The 16,873-nt window shown below is 54.2% G+C and overlaps 10 protein-coding genes across 10 annotated transcripts; 4 read left to right on the forward strand and 6 right to left on the reverse strand.

The window, feature by feature from the left end:
- Positions 1 to 54: 54 nt before the first annotated feature.
- TMA22 (Translation machinery-associated protein 22) lies at positions 55 to 806 on the reverse strand (the record flags this gene model as incomplete). The annotated part of the gene is made up of 4 exons (XM_049342123.1): positions 55 to 470; positions 550 to 637; positions 698 to 717; positions 764 to 806. The coding sequence occupies 4 exons, from the start codon at positions 804 to 806 to the stop codon at positions 55 to 57; spliced, it is 567 nt and encodes a 188-aa protein (XP_049200275.1).
- Positions 807 to 1,072: 266 nt separating this feature from the next.
- Positions 1,073 to 2,372, reverse strand: J4E93_004195 (uncharacterized protein; the record flags this gene model as incomplete). Its single annotated transcript, XM_049342124.1, has 2 exons — positions 1,073 to 2,304; positions 2,354 to 2,372. 2 exons carry the CDS (start codon positions 2,370 to 2,372, stop codon positions 1,073 to 1,075), a joined length of 1,251 nt encoding a protein of 416 aa, XP_049200276.1.
- Positions 2,373 to 3,143: 771 nt separating this feature from the next.
- J4E93_004196 (uncharacterized protein) lies at positions 3,144 to 4,529 on the forward strand (the record flags this gene model as incomplete). Its single annotated transcript, XM_049342125.1, has 1 exon — positions 3,144 to 4,529. One exon carries the CDS (start codon positions 3,144 to 3,146, stop codon positions 4,527 to 4,529), a length of 1,386 nt encoding a protein of 461 aa, XP_049200277.1.
- Positions 4,530 to 5,185: 656 nt separating this feature from the next.
- J4E93_004197 (uncharacterized protein) lies at positions 5,186 to 6,019 on the reverse strand (the record flags this gene model as incomplete). Its single annotated transcript, XM_049342126.1, has 3 exons — positions 5,186 to 5,388; positions 5,439 to 5,549; positions 5,866 to 6,019. The coding sequence occupies 3 exons, from the start codon at positions 6,017 to 6,019 to the stop codon at positions 5,186 to 5,188; spliced, it is 468 nt and encodes a 155-aa protein (XP_049200278.1).
- Positions 6,020 to 7,818: 1,799 nt separating this feature from the next.
- On the reverse strand, positions 7,819 to 8,536 carry J4E93_004198 (uncharacterized protein; the record flags this gene model as incomplete). Its single annotated transcript, XM_049342127.1, has 5 exons — positions 7,819 to 7,860; positions 7,944 to 8,136; positions 8,306 to 8,367; positions 8,424 to 8,452; positions 8,503 to 8,536. The coding sequence occupies 5 exons, from the start codon at positions 8,534 to 8,536 to the stop codon at positions 7,819 to 7,821; spliced, it is 360 nt and encodes a 119-aa protein (XP_049200279.1).
- A 390-nt stretch (positions 8,537 to 8,926) lies between these two features.
- J4E93_004199 (uncharacterized protein) lies at positions 8,927 to 9,234 on the forward strand (the record flags this gene model as incomplete). The annotated part of the gene is made up of 2 exons (XM_049342128.1): positions 8,927 to 8,963; positions 9,026 to 9,234. The coding sequence occupies 2 exons, from the start codon at positions 8,927 to 8,929 to the stop codon at positions 9,232 to 9,234; spliced, it is 246 nt and encodes an 81-aa protein (XP_049200280.1).
- Positions 9,235 to 9,452: 218 nt separating this feature from the next.
- Positions 9,453 to 10,841, reverse strand: J4E93_004200 (uncharacterized protein; the record flags this gene model as incomplete). Its single annotated transcript, XM_049342129.1, has 1 exon — positions 9,453 to 10,841. One exon carries the CDS (start codon positions 10,839 to 10,841, stop codon positions 9,453 to 9,455), a length of 1,389 nt encoding a protein of 462 aa, XP_049200281.1.
- Positions 10,842 to 11,118: 277 nt separating this feature from the next.
- On the forward strand, positions 11,119 to 11,522 carry SMG1 (Serine/threonine-protein kinase smg1; the record flags this gene model as incomplete). Its single annotated transcript, XM_049342130.1, has 4 exons — positions 11,119 to 11,148; positions 11,197 to 11,268; positions 11,317 to 11,424; positions 11,478 to 11,522. The coding sequence occupies 4 exons, from the start codon at positions 11,119 to 11,121 to the stop codon at positions 11,520 to 11,522; spliced, it is 255 nt and encodes an 84-aa protein (XP_049200282.1).
- A 458-nt stretch (positions 11,523 to 11,980) lies between these two features.
- On the reverse strand, positions 11,981 to 13,269 carry J4E93_004202 (uncharacterized protein; the record flags this gene model as incomplete). Its single annotated transcript, XM_049342131.1, has 4 exons — positions 11,981 to 12,692; positions 12,749 to 12,945; positions 13,006 to 13,104; positions 13,171 to 13,269. The coding sequence occupies 4 exons, from the start codon at positions 13,267 to 13,269 to the stop codon at positions 11,981 to 11,983; spliced, it is 1,107 nt and encodes a 368-aa protein (XP_049200283.1).
- A 1,156-nt stretch (positions 13,270 to 14,425) lies between these two features.
- Positions 14,426 to 16,844, forward strand: J4E93_004203 (uncharacterized protein; the record flags this gene model as incomplete). The annotated part of the gene is made up of 2 exons (XM_049342132.1): positions 14,426 to 14,754; positions 14,807 to 16,844. The coding sequence occupies 2 exons, from the start codon at positions 14,426 to 14,428 to the stop codon at positions 16,842 to 16,844; spliced, it is 2,367 nt and encodes a 788-aa protein (XP_049200284.1).
- Between the last annotated feature and the right edge of the window lie 29 nt (positions 16,845 to 16,873).

The following is a 16,873-nucleotide window of genomic DNA, read 5'->3' on the forward strand; positions in this document are numbered from 1 at the left end:
TGCTTATGCTGATATACACTTCATCTCCTGACACCCGAAACCGCGTCAAGCCATTCAACCTCCCTCAGCCTTCTTCTTCTTCTTATCCTCTATCAACTCGCAGTTATCCTCCGGCACCTCATCGTACTTGTCCACCAAGAACTCCAAGATATCCTCGCTCAAATCACCCTGCACCGTAATCTCCTCGCCGCCACCCGGGATCTTGGTGACACTTGACCCTGTCGCGAACTTCTTGCCAAAGTCCTTGGCCACCTTCTTGATGTCGAGACCAAACGCTTCCAGACCCTGTACGGCGGTGACGTATTTCCGCTTGTTGCGCTCGATGCGCTTGATGAGGATCTTGGACGACGCGCGCGTCTCGGCTGCTCGTGCTTCGGCGGTTGCTGCTTTGGCGGCTTTCTTCTGGGCGTCCTTTTCGGCGCGTTTTTGGGCGTCCACGGAGAGGGAGGCCATGTTTTGCTGTAGCGCTTCTGGAGGGGAGTTAGCAGACCGTATTTTGTGTATCGCAATGGCGAGCCATAGGCTTCCCAATATAGTTGCTATACGTACCTGCTGAGTATAGCTTCGCGTGCAGGTCTGGATGCGCCTCTTCTAGCCATTCCTCACACTTCTTCGTTGTGCCGCCAAACTCGCAGTACTATTAGTTGGTCTAGTCAGTCGCGATTTCCCTCTCAACGCGTCTCGGTGTCATACCTACTTCAGGTGGTAGACTGCATACTGCTTTTCGTTAGCCGTAGTCGCCATGGAATGTGGGAATGCTTGCCTCCGCAGTAAACGACAGGCTTCGGTAACGCGTCGGCTGACATTTTGTGAAGTGTGATATAATTCAGACTCTCTGGTGCTTTGAGGTTTGAGAGATTGGTGCGTTGAGTGGTGGGACTGGGTGTCGACGCGATGCTTGGGAAGAGAGAGCTTGGTGGGGCAGAAAGCCCGCGTGGCGGGGTATGCGAAGCGCAAGGGTCCTTCAACGCGAGTGACGCCGGCGGACTTTCACCAAACAACCACTTCATCCAAGGGAAGGATCGACTGAATTATTACACATTTTGTCGTGGCTGCTCATTACTTCCCACGACTACTTCATCTGGTTCTGCAAGATACGGATCTTCGGCTCCATCCGTATCTCAGCCCAGTAACCTCTCAATAGGCTATTCCTCAGCAACCTTTCCAATCCATGCCACCATACTGCAACTTTCGATGCCCACTTATCTTGTGAAGTGACCCCACCCGACTGCTCGACCAGCGAGCCACTTTCTTCCCCCGGTTTCAGAAGCCTGACCCCGCCAAATCCATATACAGTATGGACCACTTCCCAGCTACCGATGACCTTCTCCGGGCTCTCGGCAAGAACATAGTCGAACTTCGTCCAGAACATTGGGTCTAATAGGACGTTTGGATCTTCAGTCTTGTCGTATGTCCATGTTCTGCTGTTCAGAGTGTCCTGTGCTTCAAGGACATCGAGTACTGTCTGCGGTCCTCTGTGGCTCTCGAGGAATCGCGTGACGCCTGTTTGGCAAGCAAGGTTGTCGAAGTATACGTTGAAGTGATTTCTAGCCGGGTGCTCCATCTCCTTGTGTAGCGTGTGGAGGGCCTCGCCTCCAGGATAGTTCAGACTGGAGATACCCAGGATCGCAGTGGATGCAATGAAGGATACCAGGACTGATCCTAGTAAAGCTAAACTTAGAGTAGCGTATACGACCGACTTTGTTCTGCGGTTCCAGATCCAAGCTGCTCCATCTGCAGCCACGGCAGTCAAACCTGGAATCACGTAAAGGATGAAGCGCCATTCCTTGTGCGGAAGGAAGCTGTACAACCCCACAAAGCTGAGCAGTGGAACAAGAAGATCCAGGCTTCGTCTAGATGTCGATGTGTTCATGACTGCAACCGGTATGCAAAGTAAATAGGTTGCGGGGTTCAGCAGCAATCGTGGCAAGGCATTTACGAAGTAGTAATGCCATGGCGAGACACCCCAGTCAGCCGAATGCCCTTGGATAGTGTTGTAGTAGAAGCCTGTCCACTCAGGCCATAGCGGGAAAGACTGCCAGAAGAATGAGTCCAGAGGTACAGTGCAGAGTAGGCCAATGACGAGGCCACCAAGTCCAGCTGGGATGATGACGCTTGTGATGGATATCCTCCTAGTGATGAACAAGTATATAGTAATTGTCCCCACTAGGATTGCTAGTTCCGAGCGGAAGACTACACCAGCAATCGTGAGCAGATACAAGCACAGCCGATAGTATCCTGAGATGTTGGAGGTGTTCCATGGTACAGTGTATGCGAGCAACAAGCTTCGCAAGGCCAAATTACCTGAATTGATATAAGCCAATAGATGTACGAAGCACCTCATGTGACTTACTGAACACGAAAGCGAACATATTAGGCAGCGTCCTCGAAGCATAGTAAATAGCATGGAACTGGCTGGCTTGAAACAGCGCATACCAAACCCCGGCACTAGTACCAAAAGCCTTCTGTACGCTCCTCCCAAACGCAACAAGCGAAGCCGCATTAAGCAGTCCAAGTACTCCTCTCACTATCCCCACAATCAGCCTTTCCATCACCCATTCAACACCCTCAAATCTACTCACCGAGCAATTGCACCTGCGCCATATCCTCCAACAACCCAACGACAGGCCTACTCAACCCGCTCAAAACCAACGCGCCCGCAAACGTCCTCGGCACGCTCCCCGGAAAACTAACATGATCGTAATTCGCCGTCAAGAACTGATCTGCGTTCTCTGTAGGTATTCCATGCACCAAAATGTCATGTATAGCCTGGATATTGAACGACTCTTCGACTTTGGTGTACGGCGAAACGAACAGGTGTACTAGAACGACAGTGGGTATGAGGAGGAGAAACGGCCATGTTGAGAGCGCCATGGCATTCGCACAAGTAACAGAGCTTTTGGAAGCTCTGTGGAAATGGAGATGGCAGACGCGATGGAGTGGTCGGTAGAGGATGACGACGGACGAATGAAAGCTGTGGTCCGTTGCTTTTACATGATCGTCCAATCACGTGTCTTCGCGATCCACCACATCCGCCAACGACCCTAGTCGACGCGAAACCTCCCTTCCACATCCGCAACGTCATCCTGCCTTTCTGCCAACGTTCATCACATCAACAGCTTCACGCCAATGTCCCTCGCATGATGGAAATCAATCAATGTGCAGTCCCGGCTGTCTACGTCCTCATCTTCTTCCTCGGCTATCCCTCGCAATGGCTGTTGACGCAGTTGGAACCCGCGCCGCTAACGAAAAATGAACTCATCGTGTCGAATGTGATTTTGGTCTTGATATGGATTACGTATACGCAGAGTGTTTTCGTTGACGCAGGGACCATACCCAAGGACTGGAGTGTGAAGAAAGAGCTAGGTGCTGAAAAGGGAAATGAACATGGCGACACATCTGGCAAAGAGACAGGTCTGGATATCGCAGGGAAGAGCCGGAAATGGTGTCGGAAGTGCGACGCCGCGAAGCCACCTAGAGCTCACCATTGCAAGGAGTGCAAAAGATGCATCCCCAAGATGGACCACCACTGCCCCTGGACCAACAACTGCGTCAGCCACACCACCTTTCCGCACTTCCTGCGCTTCCTCCTTTACACCACCTTCGGTCTTTCCCTCCTCCAATACTTCCTCTTCATCCGCCTCTCGCACCTCTGGTCCAATTTAGACATGCCATCCTACCTCGGCCCTACGCCCTTCCAACTAGGCCACCTCTTCGCCGTCCTCATCACAAACTCAATCACCCTCTTTGTCCTCGGCGTCCTACTACTGAGAAATCTCTGGTGCCTGGCTATCAACCAAACCACAATCGAAGGCTGGGAAATCGAACGTCACAGAACGCTTCTACGCCGTGCGCGCCAGTATGGCGGTTATCTACCTAGTCCCGACGGAACCAAGATACGCATCAAGAAACAGGAGTTCCCATACGATATCGGTATCTGGTCGAACATCGTACAGGGTATGGACTCGAGGATCCCGCTGCAGTGGTTCAACCCCCTCGCTCCGACACCTAGTTTGAGCAGTGGTCTATCTTATGAAACGAATGGCTTCGAGGACGAGGGCACGGTTTGGCCGCCTCCGGATCCAGATCGTGCGTATAGGAGGAATGCGACGGCGGTGAATGCAGATGCGTTTCGGTTTGCGGAGTCGGAGTTGAATGCTGAGGATACGGTTGCGGCGTTTAAGATGAGGCAGGCGGAGGATGCCGTGAGGAGGCGGAGACCGTATGCTGGGGCTGTGGAGAGGGATACGGTGGAGGATGAGATGGATGGGGACGTGGTCAGGGATGAGGAAGACTATGCGTATGGGGATGATGCTAGTGATGATGTGGAGGAAGAGGAGGAGGAGGCTGACAGAAGAAAGGGTGGTAAAGAGAGGGAAGGTGAGGCAGCTTGGCGAAACTCGGAGGGCGAACGGCTGAAGGATTTTGGGGTGGATGAAGATGTCGAGTTCTATGATGAACAGGACGATGATGTGCCGCTGAGCCAACTCATTGCTCGGAGGCAGGCTGCAGCGGCTAACAGTCATTAGAAGTGCATACCCAGCATCAATGATAGGCCAATAAGAAGACAACTAGTTCGATCTGTCGTGAAGTTGATGATATTGATCAAAAGGATATAACGAATGTTGTAAAGCTCGTGTGAGCAAGAAGAAATATCTAGACCAGCAATCCGGCAAAGCCAAAAGGTATCGTGGTTGCCCATATGTGTCCTGACCTACTCCAGCCAGTCGTAACCTATCAGAGTATTCGTGTACCTCCGATCCAATCCTCATAACCTCAAACATGATCCACCGACTGTGAGCGACAGTTGCGCACTTGTTACAATCTGACCATAGCGAAGGTGTCCTTAACTTCATCACTCTTTCTCCTCCTTCGGGAGAATTTCCTTTCCGGCGATCGGGTTGATATAAGACTGCTTCTGTATGTTGCAACCGTATCCCTCCTCTTCTGGTTCCTCGCTGATCGCCGGAGCCTGAGACGCCTAGTACTCGTTTCCGTTCCCGTTGTGGACCGTGTAGCCAAAGGCTGTGCCGTCTTCGGTCATTTCGGAGTCGCCGCTCAGTACATGTTGCTGATTCTCGGGACCTGCACCGGGCCCACCGGGCCCTGCGGAACCGAACTGCCCAGTGGGTGGTTTGTTCTGATTTGCGAGGAGGGTCTCGTACCACCAATCAATACCAATAGTTCAGATAAACGTTTCGGCCAAATAGTAGGCAACAAAAGAAGGACAAAGGGAGGATAGGAAAAGTTGGCAGCTTACTTCGCGATACCTGGACAGGTAGATCTTCAGGGCTTCCGAGTAGTTCTCGAAACCAAGCGACGTCATGGCGAAGAGGATGTCCTCGCCATTGACGGTTTTGCGCTTCTCCTGTTGGCACTTTTCGGAGGCTGGCAGCAGAGTCAGTGGCGGTCTCGGACAGGGCTGGAGTGAGACATACCCTCGCTGGTGATGAAGGAGATGAACTCGCTCACGCACTCCTGCATGCATTCTTTCGCCTCTTTGGCGATCTTGGCGTTTTCGGGCAGCGCCATCTTCATGATTCGCGCGACTGGAGCAAAGTTACGTATGTTAGCATCCGAAGCCGTGCTGCTATTCGCGTTTGTGCTCTTTGGCGTCGAAAGGGGCGGGGAAAGGGACGAGTGTGGAGAAGAGGACGACATTTCGCAGGCTGCACGCCGGCCGTTTTCCAGGCACACGGCAGACCTGACTGGCTGCCGAGTTGCGGTGATTCGACGCAGAGACGCGCGAGTCGAGGAACTGTCGGCATCCAGAGACGCCCGTTGGAGCAATCCGTCGACGTGCAGATGGGAGCGAAACGGTGCGCAAATCAAAACAGCGGGAGGCAGCAAGGGAAATAGACGTACCATTGGCGATTGGAAGCCATCGGTCTTGCTCCTTGACCTCGAATTCGTAACCTATCTGAGCTGTGTTCTCCTCTGTGTTCCTGTCCATGGGCTGTTCTTCGTCAGGCGACTGGACTGGTTCCACACCCTCCTGCTTTGGGGGAGAGGCCGACATATTATCGGTTGCCTGCTCGGAAGCGTATGCGCTGGCGACTATTTCGTTGGCGACCACGTCACTGGGAGAAACGACGGGACAACTTGGCGGCCGAGTATGCAACCTGCGGTCAGTGGTGTAACGAGAGGCCTGGCGAAGGAAGCGGTTAGTGGCATGCAGCGGCCAGCTTGGGATGCAGCTAACGTACGTGGGGAGCTGCGACAGCGGAGAGCACGGCGCAAGGGAGCGTCGAGTGAACTACGGCTCGTGGTGACGCCCGGGGCTACCTGCGATGCTGGCGTTGCACCCACGATAGAGCTGGTAGGGGTGCTTTGCGACAGTGGCAGGCGCGACCGCGATCGGGGCAGTCGCGACACACGACGAAGTTGGTGTGTTACGGGCGGCGGGCACGATACCGCGTGCGACACTGGCGATTCACAGACCGTGTCTTGCGAGTAGCGGTGGGACGATATGCAGGCGGACCGGCTTGAATCAGGGCGTTATTCGGGCGCAGTTAGGCGTGGCAGTTGTCAATCGAGACTTGACGTCGCGACGTTGGAGCAGTTGACGACGCGCCTACCAATAGGAGCGCGAGGAGAAGATGGGGGAGGATGGAGCTTGGACGCGCGATAGCGTTGGTGCGCGGAGAGATGGTGGATTGGGGATTTACCTCGATGGGCGAATCGAATGGTGAGAACGAAGAGAAATTCGGCCGCCCGCACCAATCCCGGCCCGTGCCGAACCAGCTCCTCTCACATCATGCCTAGCAACATTGCGCCGAATTCGCTTTCCAACGCGCAGCTTTCTACAATACCGTGCATGTCCTTCAATATTCGGACCGGTCATAGCACCGGCATACCGTCTGTTCGGAACCTGGCCTACTACTGCAGACTTCTCAAGCTAGCTGGCGATCCTGTATGCGAGTCGCATCAGCAGCTCATTCGGCAGCCCTACCAACATCACCCCACGTCCATATCTCTGCCGCGTCTTCACCACTGCAGCCACGGATGACATTCAGCAAGAACGTGTGTTGTCCAAGCCTCTTCTAGCATCATCCCAGGCCGTCGTCGACGTCAGTAGTCTTCGCTGTTCGTTGGGCTCTCGCGCATATTGCATACAGCCTTGCTCCAGCTTCACTAAGCCAACACGAGATGACGTTCAAGTCAGCCACTAACGACTCGACCCCCGGACCGTTCGTCATTCTCTGTGAAGACTTTGCCGGTAGCCTATGAGCTACGTGTCCGTTTTCATGGGTGAGATGGTGCAGATCAGTGCGTTGCTTTGAGTGGGAGCCGACTGGACAACGCATCTTGCAGAGACCCCTGGGGTTGGGAGCACGTGCCGGGACAACGGTGCAGTCCTGAATCAGTCACTTCATGTAGACACGTACGTAGTTGCGAGCTTGTGGGGTCTTTCAGGCTGCATGCGCGGCATCATTGGTAGGATGGTAGCTGAAAGCCCAGCGACCCGGGTCTGTCGTGGCTTGTTCAATCGTGACATTGCAAGATTCTCGTAATTTGTGGGAGGTATAGTACAAGATCCATATAGACCTCATTCACCGGCAAGCCTTTCGTTGACATCAAGAGGCTGTGCTGTTCTGTCGTGGCCTGCTGTGCAAAGATCGGAAACCGGAGAGACCCTATTACGTCTGTATACTCCGTCTCGGAACACACAGAACCCTTTGCTAGGGTGCCGATCCATCCACCCCATTTCCAGTCACCGGAGATATCGCTGCCGTACTCGTCTGCGTCATCTCATGTGGCTCCCAGCATATGCCGTGTGCCCATCCTGTCAAAGGGTTGCTGCATCACTGGTATCTTCTACTGCCCTGGCTGTTGGACAACTTGGACATTGTTCTTCTTCTGTAAGGGAAGTTAGTTACTTGATATCGAAATAGAAGCCGGGGTCAACGCTGTGTGAGATCCAAGTGCAACTGATGACGTACCTTCCACTTCTCCATCTCATCTTGCTTCAACTTGTACTGCTTGACTAGCTCTTCCAGAGCCTGCTTGAGACCATCAGAGTTGGTCTGCAGGATCGGCACAACGTCCTTGACCGTTCGTTCGGTCAAGACACCGTTGATCATACGGAAGCATTTCCGGTCTCCTGACAATGGTTGCAGCGTCTCCAATACGAGTCTGGTGTCTGTCAGTATTGATTATGTTGTAATGAGAACATAAAGCGGTGTGATATATTGGAACTATCAAGTCATGGAGCAATGCAAGGCTGACACAAGGGACGAGCGGTGTGGGAAGGTTTGAACGATCGCCGGGTGTGGCTTCGTAGTGATGGTGCAATGCAACTTACTTGTGCTCCTCTGTCTCTTGCTCGATATCACCAATTTTTGAGGCAATTGTTTGGAGTGTGTTCTTCGAAGAGGTCAACTAAGCATTCACACCTTTCCAAGGGTGTGAACCGTTCTTACCTTGTAGTTTTGATATGTCGTCTGGAGCTCTGTTTTCGGTCAGCAAGGGCGCAAAAGATTCACCAATGTGATCACTGACCTTGCTGCTTCTTCAGCTGCTGCTGGGATGCCATACTGACGATATGACTTTTTGACGTGTGCCCGGTGGTGAGGAGTCGGTGATGGTTGCGGGGAACTCGGGGGAGAGAAGATTCTTGATTCTATGCGTACTATGCAGGTACGAAGTCGGATAGTCGCTGATTTTGGATAGAGAACAGAGAATGGAAGTGGTCGAGTGATTTCGAAAAAGTCTCGCGAGGCTTCACGCGTTCGACACAAAGTGGCTACGAGTGAAGGCGCGCTCGGACGCAGTTCACGAGATCTTCAACGATTCGATTCGTCGGCAACTTCAACATCTCCAAGTACCCGTCCGATCGAGCCCAGCACCACCACCCTCTCCTCCAAGTCCTGCCAAACCTCACACCAACTACCCTCGCAAACACCACCGCCCGCGCAAACCCACAATGCATCCCCATCTCCACACCGAAGAAGTCCAAAAGAGTGCGCCACCCCTCCCCCTCCACGCAGCCCACAGCGCACACCTTCTAACATCCACGGAATAGACTGCGCCGACGTCGTCGCAGCGCTAGAAGAATGCCATAACCGCGGCTTCATCTGGAAAGTAACAGGGAATTGCACCGACGCGAAATACAAAGTCAACATGTGCCTGCGTGGCCTGCGACTCGAGCGGACGAAGCAGAATCGCGAGGCGGCCAAGGAGAAGAGGGAGAAGATAAAGCAGGTGTGGAAGGAGTTGGATGAGAACAAATGAGCTTGGAAGGAGCAAGAGCTCACGCGAGGAAGAGGAATTGCATACGGATGGGAGTTTACGGATACGATCAACGTTGAGCTTTTAGGCTCTTGTATCATACGCATGTGGAATTCAGGCGTTAAGGGAGCGTTCATACACATTCATGAAGTTCATAGTATTACCACACAGCTAGCCCAGCAGTTCCATGCTGAAGCTAGATACTCCAATTCTAACAAACGCTACTCATCATCAGAGTCGTCGCTAGATCTACCAGCTACGGGTGTAGTACCAGCCAAAGGCGTAGTACCCAAACTGTCCAGCCCTCTCTCTGTGATCAAGCGGCCTCCTTCAACGCCGTTTGCGGGTAACGCTGGAAGCCCTGACTCCTGGCGCAGCTTCTCGTACTCGTCGCCTGCCTTCTGCAGTTGTTCCTGGAGGTACTTCTTGCGCTCCTCAATTCTAACCTTGTCGTCCTTTAGGTCTTGTAGCTTCTGTAGGATCAGGTTCTTCCTCTGCTGCTTTGTCTGTATATCGATCGTGAGACCTTCTAGGACTTCGTCTAGGTCTGGCAGGGGCGTAATGCGCGGTGGAGTCTTTGTGCCGTCTTCCTCGTCTTCGATCTTCTGGCCGTATCGTCCTGCGCGGGCTTGAGCTGCGGCGAAAGCGGTATTCCTCTCTTCGTCTGAGTCGTCCGTCCCGTCGTCGCCCGAACCGCCTTCGGCGTCGTTGATGAGTTCCGCCATTTCCGCGCGCCGTCTTCGCCGCGCTTCCTTCTCTGACTTGCGACCGAGCGATATCTTGCCATCTTCGACAAAATCGTCGAAACCTTCGGCGATGTCCTCATCTTCGTGTATGAGACGCGTTTCTCCGTACTTGTCTTTTGGCCGAAGGGAAATCTCGTTCCTGTGCTGTCTGAACTCGTCTTCTCCCTGGTCGTCAGATGCCCACGCGCGGTCTTCGTCGTCGAGGGCGTTCTCTTCGTGCGCCAAACGTCTTCTTCGCGCCTTCTTCTCTCGAATCTCGGCTTCGGTGGGGATCGCAGATGACGTCTCGAGCGACGCGACAGGACCGAATTTCGATGCGATATCTAGGGCCTGCGTCTCCTCTTCATCTTCAGCGGAAGTATTCAGGTCGCGGGGTGTTGACGGCGTCGAGTTTCGCAGTTCTGCTATGTAGTCCTTGCTGTATTCGGTCGGGCGAGCGGCTTCAGGTACGAGAGGTGAGCGTGCCCGCAGTTGCGCACTCTTCTCCAGGGCTATGCGACTGAGGTTCGCCTTCTTTGGGGTCACAACGGCTGCGTCGCTCGAGTCATCGCCATCGTTCGCGTCTTCTCCTGGGCCAAAAGAAACTCGTAGGGAAGAACGCTTCTTCGCTTTACCAATCGTTGGCCGCTTGACGACTACACGGCCAGTTAGTACGGAGCCACCTAAGTCGCCAGCTTTCAACAAGGCCTGGAGAGATTCGCTGTGAGTTTCCCCAACGTCAGAAAGGCTGGCAAGCGCGACAATTGGTGACTGACCTGTGGGCTTCTGTACTTCGCTCGGCGAGGTGTTCGCGCTGTCGGTGGATGCGTCGTCGTCGTAGCTGCCAATCTTGCGTGCAACGCGATTGGAACCGGATCGCTTCATCGTGGGGATATTTTTGTTAGAAGTTTCTTTGTCAGAAAGGGATCTTGAGTTGTTGAGCAGAAGATAGCATGCGCGCGCACATGTCGTGGCTGCCGCCTACGCACGGGCCCTCCGCAAAATCCACGGAGCTATCCCACCATGCGCAGCGCTGCTCTTGCTCGTGAACACCACGCGCGTCTCCAGCTCACGACCGACCCACACGAGCGAAGCCACCTGAAGCCGTCACCAGGAACCTATACCGCCACATTCAAGCTCAAAACAGTCTACTACCGTCAGGATGCCTCAAGCACAGCCAGAACTCAAGAAGGTGAGTGAACCACGCCGACGCAAGCTTCCAGACCCTAACCTTGTAAAGTACCTCGAGAAGCGCGTTCTCGTCCAGCTCAATGGCAGCCGCAAAGTTATGGGCATCCTCCGCGGATACGACGTATGTACTCTTTCCGTGTTACCTCTGAACCGAGCTAACACACCGCAGGTCTACCTGAACATTGTACTTGACGAAGCGCTGGAAGAGAAGGCTGGCGGCGAGAAGGTGCGCATCGGCATGGTCGTCATCAGAGGAAACGCCGTGGTCATGCTTGAAGTACGTCACCCGATTTCCTGAGAGGAAAGAAATCAAAGCTAACCAAGGCGCAGGCGCTTGACCGCATCAACCAGGACGTACCCAAGATCGGACGATAGGAAACTACACGCGCAAGCGACGAGTAACACTGCGCCCGTGGTACATCGAACGACAGCAAGAGCGAGGCAGATGGACAGAATCCGGGCATTACAAGGCGCATGGGCGTTTGAGGCGTGAACACTTACGGGTATGCCTCACCGGGCTCCTTTTTAAGCTCGCTCATCCGGAGCATTACCATCACGGAGGATATTTGCGGAACATCTATGTTGACATTTTCATATCTACAGGACGATACTGTACCCACATGATACCAGCTGGGCAATTTGGGCAAGGAGAGGCTTGGATCTCGATAAAAGAATCTGGTAGAGAAAAGTGCAACGGCGCCCGGCCATTACTATCTGCAGAGTCAGAGAATCAACAAACCACCTTTTACAGCTCCAAATCACGATTTTCAAAGAAGAATTCAAGTGCATTTGAAATATGATTCACTGACGAATAGCTTACACAGATCAGGACGCTATAGCTTCGCTTTCTCCCCTCTGTTAATCTTCTGCACAAGGCCCCATGCAATTTCCGCATAGGGCTTCATCATAGCCCCATACGACTGCGCCTGCTCGCTACTCGCCTGTCTCAATGCATACCGTGCCGCAATTCCCTGCATGATAATGGCGCTCCTGTACGTACTGAAAGCGTCGCCCCAAACAAAGTCCGGTCGCGGATCCCAACCTGCAACTTCAGAGTACCACGCAATCAGTTGCTCTCGCGTAGGCAGACCAGGTGTAGCTCCAGGTTGGAAACCCTTGTGCGCGCGTCCGATGGACATGGCGGTTTCATCGGATGCTGTCACGTAGGGCGCGAGAACATTGTTCAGATCAGACAGCGGGTGGCCGATCGTGCTCATTTCCCAGTCCAGGATGCCGATCACCCTGGGTTCTGTCTTGTGGAAAACGACGTTGTCGATCTTGTAGTCGCCGTGGACAAAGGTTGCGCGGTCCTTGGGCTGCGTCTTTGGGTCTTTGAAGAAGGCGACCATGTCGTCTTGGTGTGGTATCTTGCCTACAGGCTCTCCAGTCTCCTTGTCTTTTGCGGAAGCTTGCGACTGGGAGATTGTGTTGAAGGTTGCAATTTGGCGGTTGTAAAAGCCAGAGTCTTTGCCGTAGGAGGCGAGGTTTACGGAAGCGGGGGATACACGATGGAATTTCGCGAGCGTGGTTATGGCGGAGTGCCACCTGGAGGTTATGCATTAGTATTGTCTTCGTTTTCGAGTTGTTCTCAGAGGTCATACATCTTCGTCCGTTCTTCAGCTGTTACGCCTGGAATCGCGGGATCTTCGAAGATACGCCCATCGAGGAAGTCCATGATGTAGAAGTCGGTGCCAATGACGTCCTGGTCCTGGCAAAGACATAGTGCGCGCGGGATGGGAACATCGGTCTTCTCGAGTGCGTGGATGATTCTGTACTCGCGGTCGACTCTGTGCGCAGTCTATATAATTCTGTGTTAGATATGATCATAGACTTTCTGGATTGAATAGCCTTAGCATACCTTTGACAGCAGCTGACCCGGGGGCTTCTTCCTCATAACATATTTCTTGCCATCTTTATCCGTCAACTGGTACGTCGGATTCGACTGTCCATAGCCAAACTTTCCATTTGTTAGCTTTCATCTCCAGCGAACATGTCCAGCTCTTCCGGACTTCGAACAGCGTACCTGCTTCACATCCAGCGGGACCTTGATCTCCGGTACATTGGCGGTGATGTAGCGCTCTAGCGACGCAATGTCGATTGGTTGTCGCACGTTGCCGGCCATGGTGAGAGCGGCTGTTGAGTAAACATGGTGTGGGCGCGCGAGCAGTGATGTAGTTGGCGCGGTTGACCATCACCGAGGCGTGAGCCGAGGCAATTGTGGAACATGGGGAAAGGCGCTCGGTCGGCGAGTCGGGAACTGCGGCGACTCCGCGGGTAGCTGGGTCGACGCTGATGGGATTTTACACCTTTTGGAGTTTGAAGTGTTCTTGAAGAAGACTGCAGATGCATGTTGTTGGAGTGCTGCTGTTTTTCATGTACTAACTAGCTACGCAGTCTTGATGACTGAATCCATGTGTTTACCATATCTGTAGTTCAAGTAGATATGGGAGCGTCAGGCTGATTGCAACCTTGGAACTGCTAGTTCCAGCACAATACCAAAGAGCTTTCATTTCTTCATACATGTTGGGTATTCCAGGCCTCTAGCAAGCGATCGGGAGGCAGCCGGGAATCTGACGGCCTCCCCCGCTCCCACTCCTTCACACGTGCCCACGCGTTTGCGTTCACTGCTTATGCAGGGTTTAGTCTCTTCGCGTGAAGAAAGCAAGGACATGGTTTGGTCATCGGAGACTAAGTACGCGATTTGATCGTGCTTTTGTGGCGTCGACGTACTTCCGGATATCAATAGTGTGGTCAATAGTGACTGGTGATACTAGGATTGTCCAATAGTTCAGGCGGCCAAGTATGGGAAAGTCAGTTCACGCCTTGCGAAACCCCCTATGATTCAAATGAGCAGTAGCATTGTCTAGTATACGCAGATGAAGGACTGTTTGTCGCGAGACATAGCACGGCTGCATGCTGTCATTGGTAAAGGAATGATTGCTTTTTGTCGGTCCCAATGCACAAGGATCTGCGCGCTACCGTCGCGTACCACAGTTTGTATGACATAGTGTCGCATTTCAGTTGCGACGTCGAGAATGGGAGATGTTATTCGAAGCCATGTTGAAGTGAAAAGAGGGGCTGCGCGTAGAAAAGGAGGGACATTTCCCCTGACGTTCTGGTGCAGATGGATTGGGTAGCGATCGGTTAATTAATCATGCTCGTCAGTCGCCGCTACGTTGGCAGTCCAACCCCTGCGGTACCATCGCATCAAAACAAACACCGTCCAACCTGCCCTGTGCTACTCCAAACAGGTCGACCCTGTCAACGAGCCGTCCGGTATGGCCTACCCGCACACTCCCAGGCGTCTTGGAGCGCGCCCTGCACTCCACCCCACTGCTTCCTCGCCCAATCTCTCGCTGAACGCCAGCCGCAACATCGCACGGCAAGCATCGCTATCCGCACTAGTCGGCGCTGGAGGCTCGCCATCGAACAGGATGGGCGCAGACGGAAAGGACATTGATGTCGGCGACACGGTCGATGTCCCCGGCGGCATGGTCGGTGTCGTCAAGTTTGTTGGCAGTATTCGGGGCAAGCAGGGCGTCTTCGCGGGCGTCGAACTGAACAGGGAGTATGCAGCGCGGGGCAAGAACGATGGCGCTGTCGATGGGTACGCACACACAACGCTCGATATGTATGCGCGCATACTGACTTGTCTACAGCACACAGTACTTCGATACGTCTGTTCCCGGCTCTGGCATCTTCCTGCCTGTCCATCGCGCGCAGAAACGGGTCTCAGCCGACTCGTCGGACTTCGCACCTGAGCCCACCACGCCTTCATACCATAACAACTTCAGTCTCTCCACCATGGAGAAGCCGAGCTTCAGCCCTAATACCCCCTCGATGCCAAAGCCACAGTTCTCACAGTCTGTCGGGCCCGGAGCCCGCGCGCCTAGTCCCAAGCGGCCGCCCCAAGCCAGGCCATCGTACAGGCCCGAGTCTCCTCTTCGAAAAGGCAGTCTTGGTACCGGTCCAACACCGGCAAGGAGCGGCGGACTGACACCCTCTGGCTTCTCCAAGAGCGCAATCGGCGCACCCCCACGATTCGCGAGTCCAGCGCCTCCTCGTTACGCCAGCCCTGCACCCCGAGCCCCTGCCCCACAGAAGCCACGCACACCTGGCCCCCAACGACCCTACTCGAGAAGCAGTTCCCGTCTCGGCCACCAAGATACCATCGACGAGGACAATGAGACAACTCCAGTCGGCGCAGCGCGGACCAGCAATGACTCCATGGCAAGCTACAAGTATAAAAGGCCTGGTTCGCGCCTCGGCTCACAACCAAACGAAGAAGTACAGCGACTTCAAGCGCTCCTGGACGAACGCGAGAAGCAGCTCAAGGAGCAGGCTGCGTCGCTGAGCGAAATGGAAGCGAGTCTGTCAGAGATTCAAAGCCTGATACCAGAAGACGGGCTGGATATGGGTTCCGCGCACGGCAGCAGCGAGCCTACTGATGTAGCGCAACTACGAGCACTTCTTAGGGAGAAGAACGATAAGATCGCCATGCTCACGTCCGAGTTCGACGCACATCGATCCGATTTCCGAAGCACCATCGATACCCTAGAGCTGGCCAGCACCGAAACCGAACGCGTATACGAAAAGAAGGTGGAAGAGTTACAAGAAGAGCTACGGGAATATGCGTCCCGCAGCGAAGATGTCGAGACTGTAGCGATGCAGTTGAAACAACTAGAAGAGCTTGTACAAGAGTTGGAAGAAGGCTTAGAAGATGCGCGGAGAGGCGAAGCAGAGGCCCGAGGAGAAGTCGAATTCTTGCGCGGCGAAGTCGAGCGAGGCAGATCTGAACTCCGTCGCGAACGCGAAAAGGCCGCTGCTGCTCTCAAGGGTGCCGGCGCAATGGTCGACGCACCTCACACACCAGGGCAAAGAGAAGTCGAGCAGCGCGATGACGAGATTCGAGGTCTTAAGGCCATCATCCACTCCTTGAGCTCTGGAGGAGGAGATGACCGTGTCCGCTCACCACTATCGCGACAAGCATCCAATGTCGATGCCGAAGAGCTCCAGAGCGCCAAAGCAAACGCAGAACGTCTCGAGCGCGAGAAGGAGGAACTCCGCGGTCTTGTAGAACGCAAGGCCTACAGGGAAGAAGAGCTAGAACGCGAGCTCGAGAAGCTAAAGAGGCAGCTCGGCCTCGCAGAGCAACGCGAAAGCGTCATCAGCAACGGCTTTTCCGAACATACAGCGACCCAAGAAAAGCCCTCAGAGCGCGACTCAAAAGACACCGTCGTAAACTGGCGCGAACCACCACAGCAAACCCGCCGCGATGCTCCCCCTGCGCTCTCCGTAATGCCCGAGTCCGACGGCCGCTCCTCCGCCAACAGCAGTCTCCTCTGGTGCGAGATCTGCGAAACAGGCGGTCACGACATCCTAAACTGTTCTGCTATGGGCGGCGACCCATCTTCATACCCCCAAGAAGACGGTCTACGAAGCGGCAAGGACGTCGTCATCGAAGGCCTCCGCGGCCTCTCCGTCTCCTCCGACCGCGCCCGCCCGTCTGCGCTCAGCCCCTCGAAACCACCAGGCAACGCGCCCACGTCTCCTCTGCCTACCCCCTCGTTCAACGCGTCAAACTCCGACCTCGTGCCTCCCAAGGGCGCTGCTATCGCTGATCCGGATAAATGGTGCGCGCTGTGCGAGAGCGAGGGTCATGATGTTACGGCCTGCCCTAATGAAGACGCTTTCTAGATCATGAGCGGAGATGTTGTGTTGTCGGA

This window comes from Alternaria ventricosa (assembly GCF_023758065.1).
Source record: "Alternaria ventricosa strain BMP 2768 chromosome Unknown scaffold_6, whole genome shotgun sequence".
NCBI classification, from domain to species: domain Eukaryota; kingdom Fungi; phylum Ascomycota; class Dothideomycetes; order Pleosporales; family Pleosporaceae; genus Alternaria; species Alternaria ventricosa.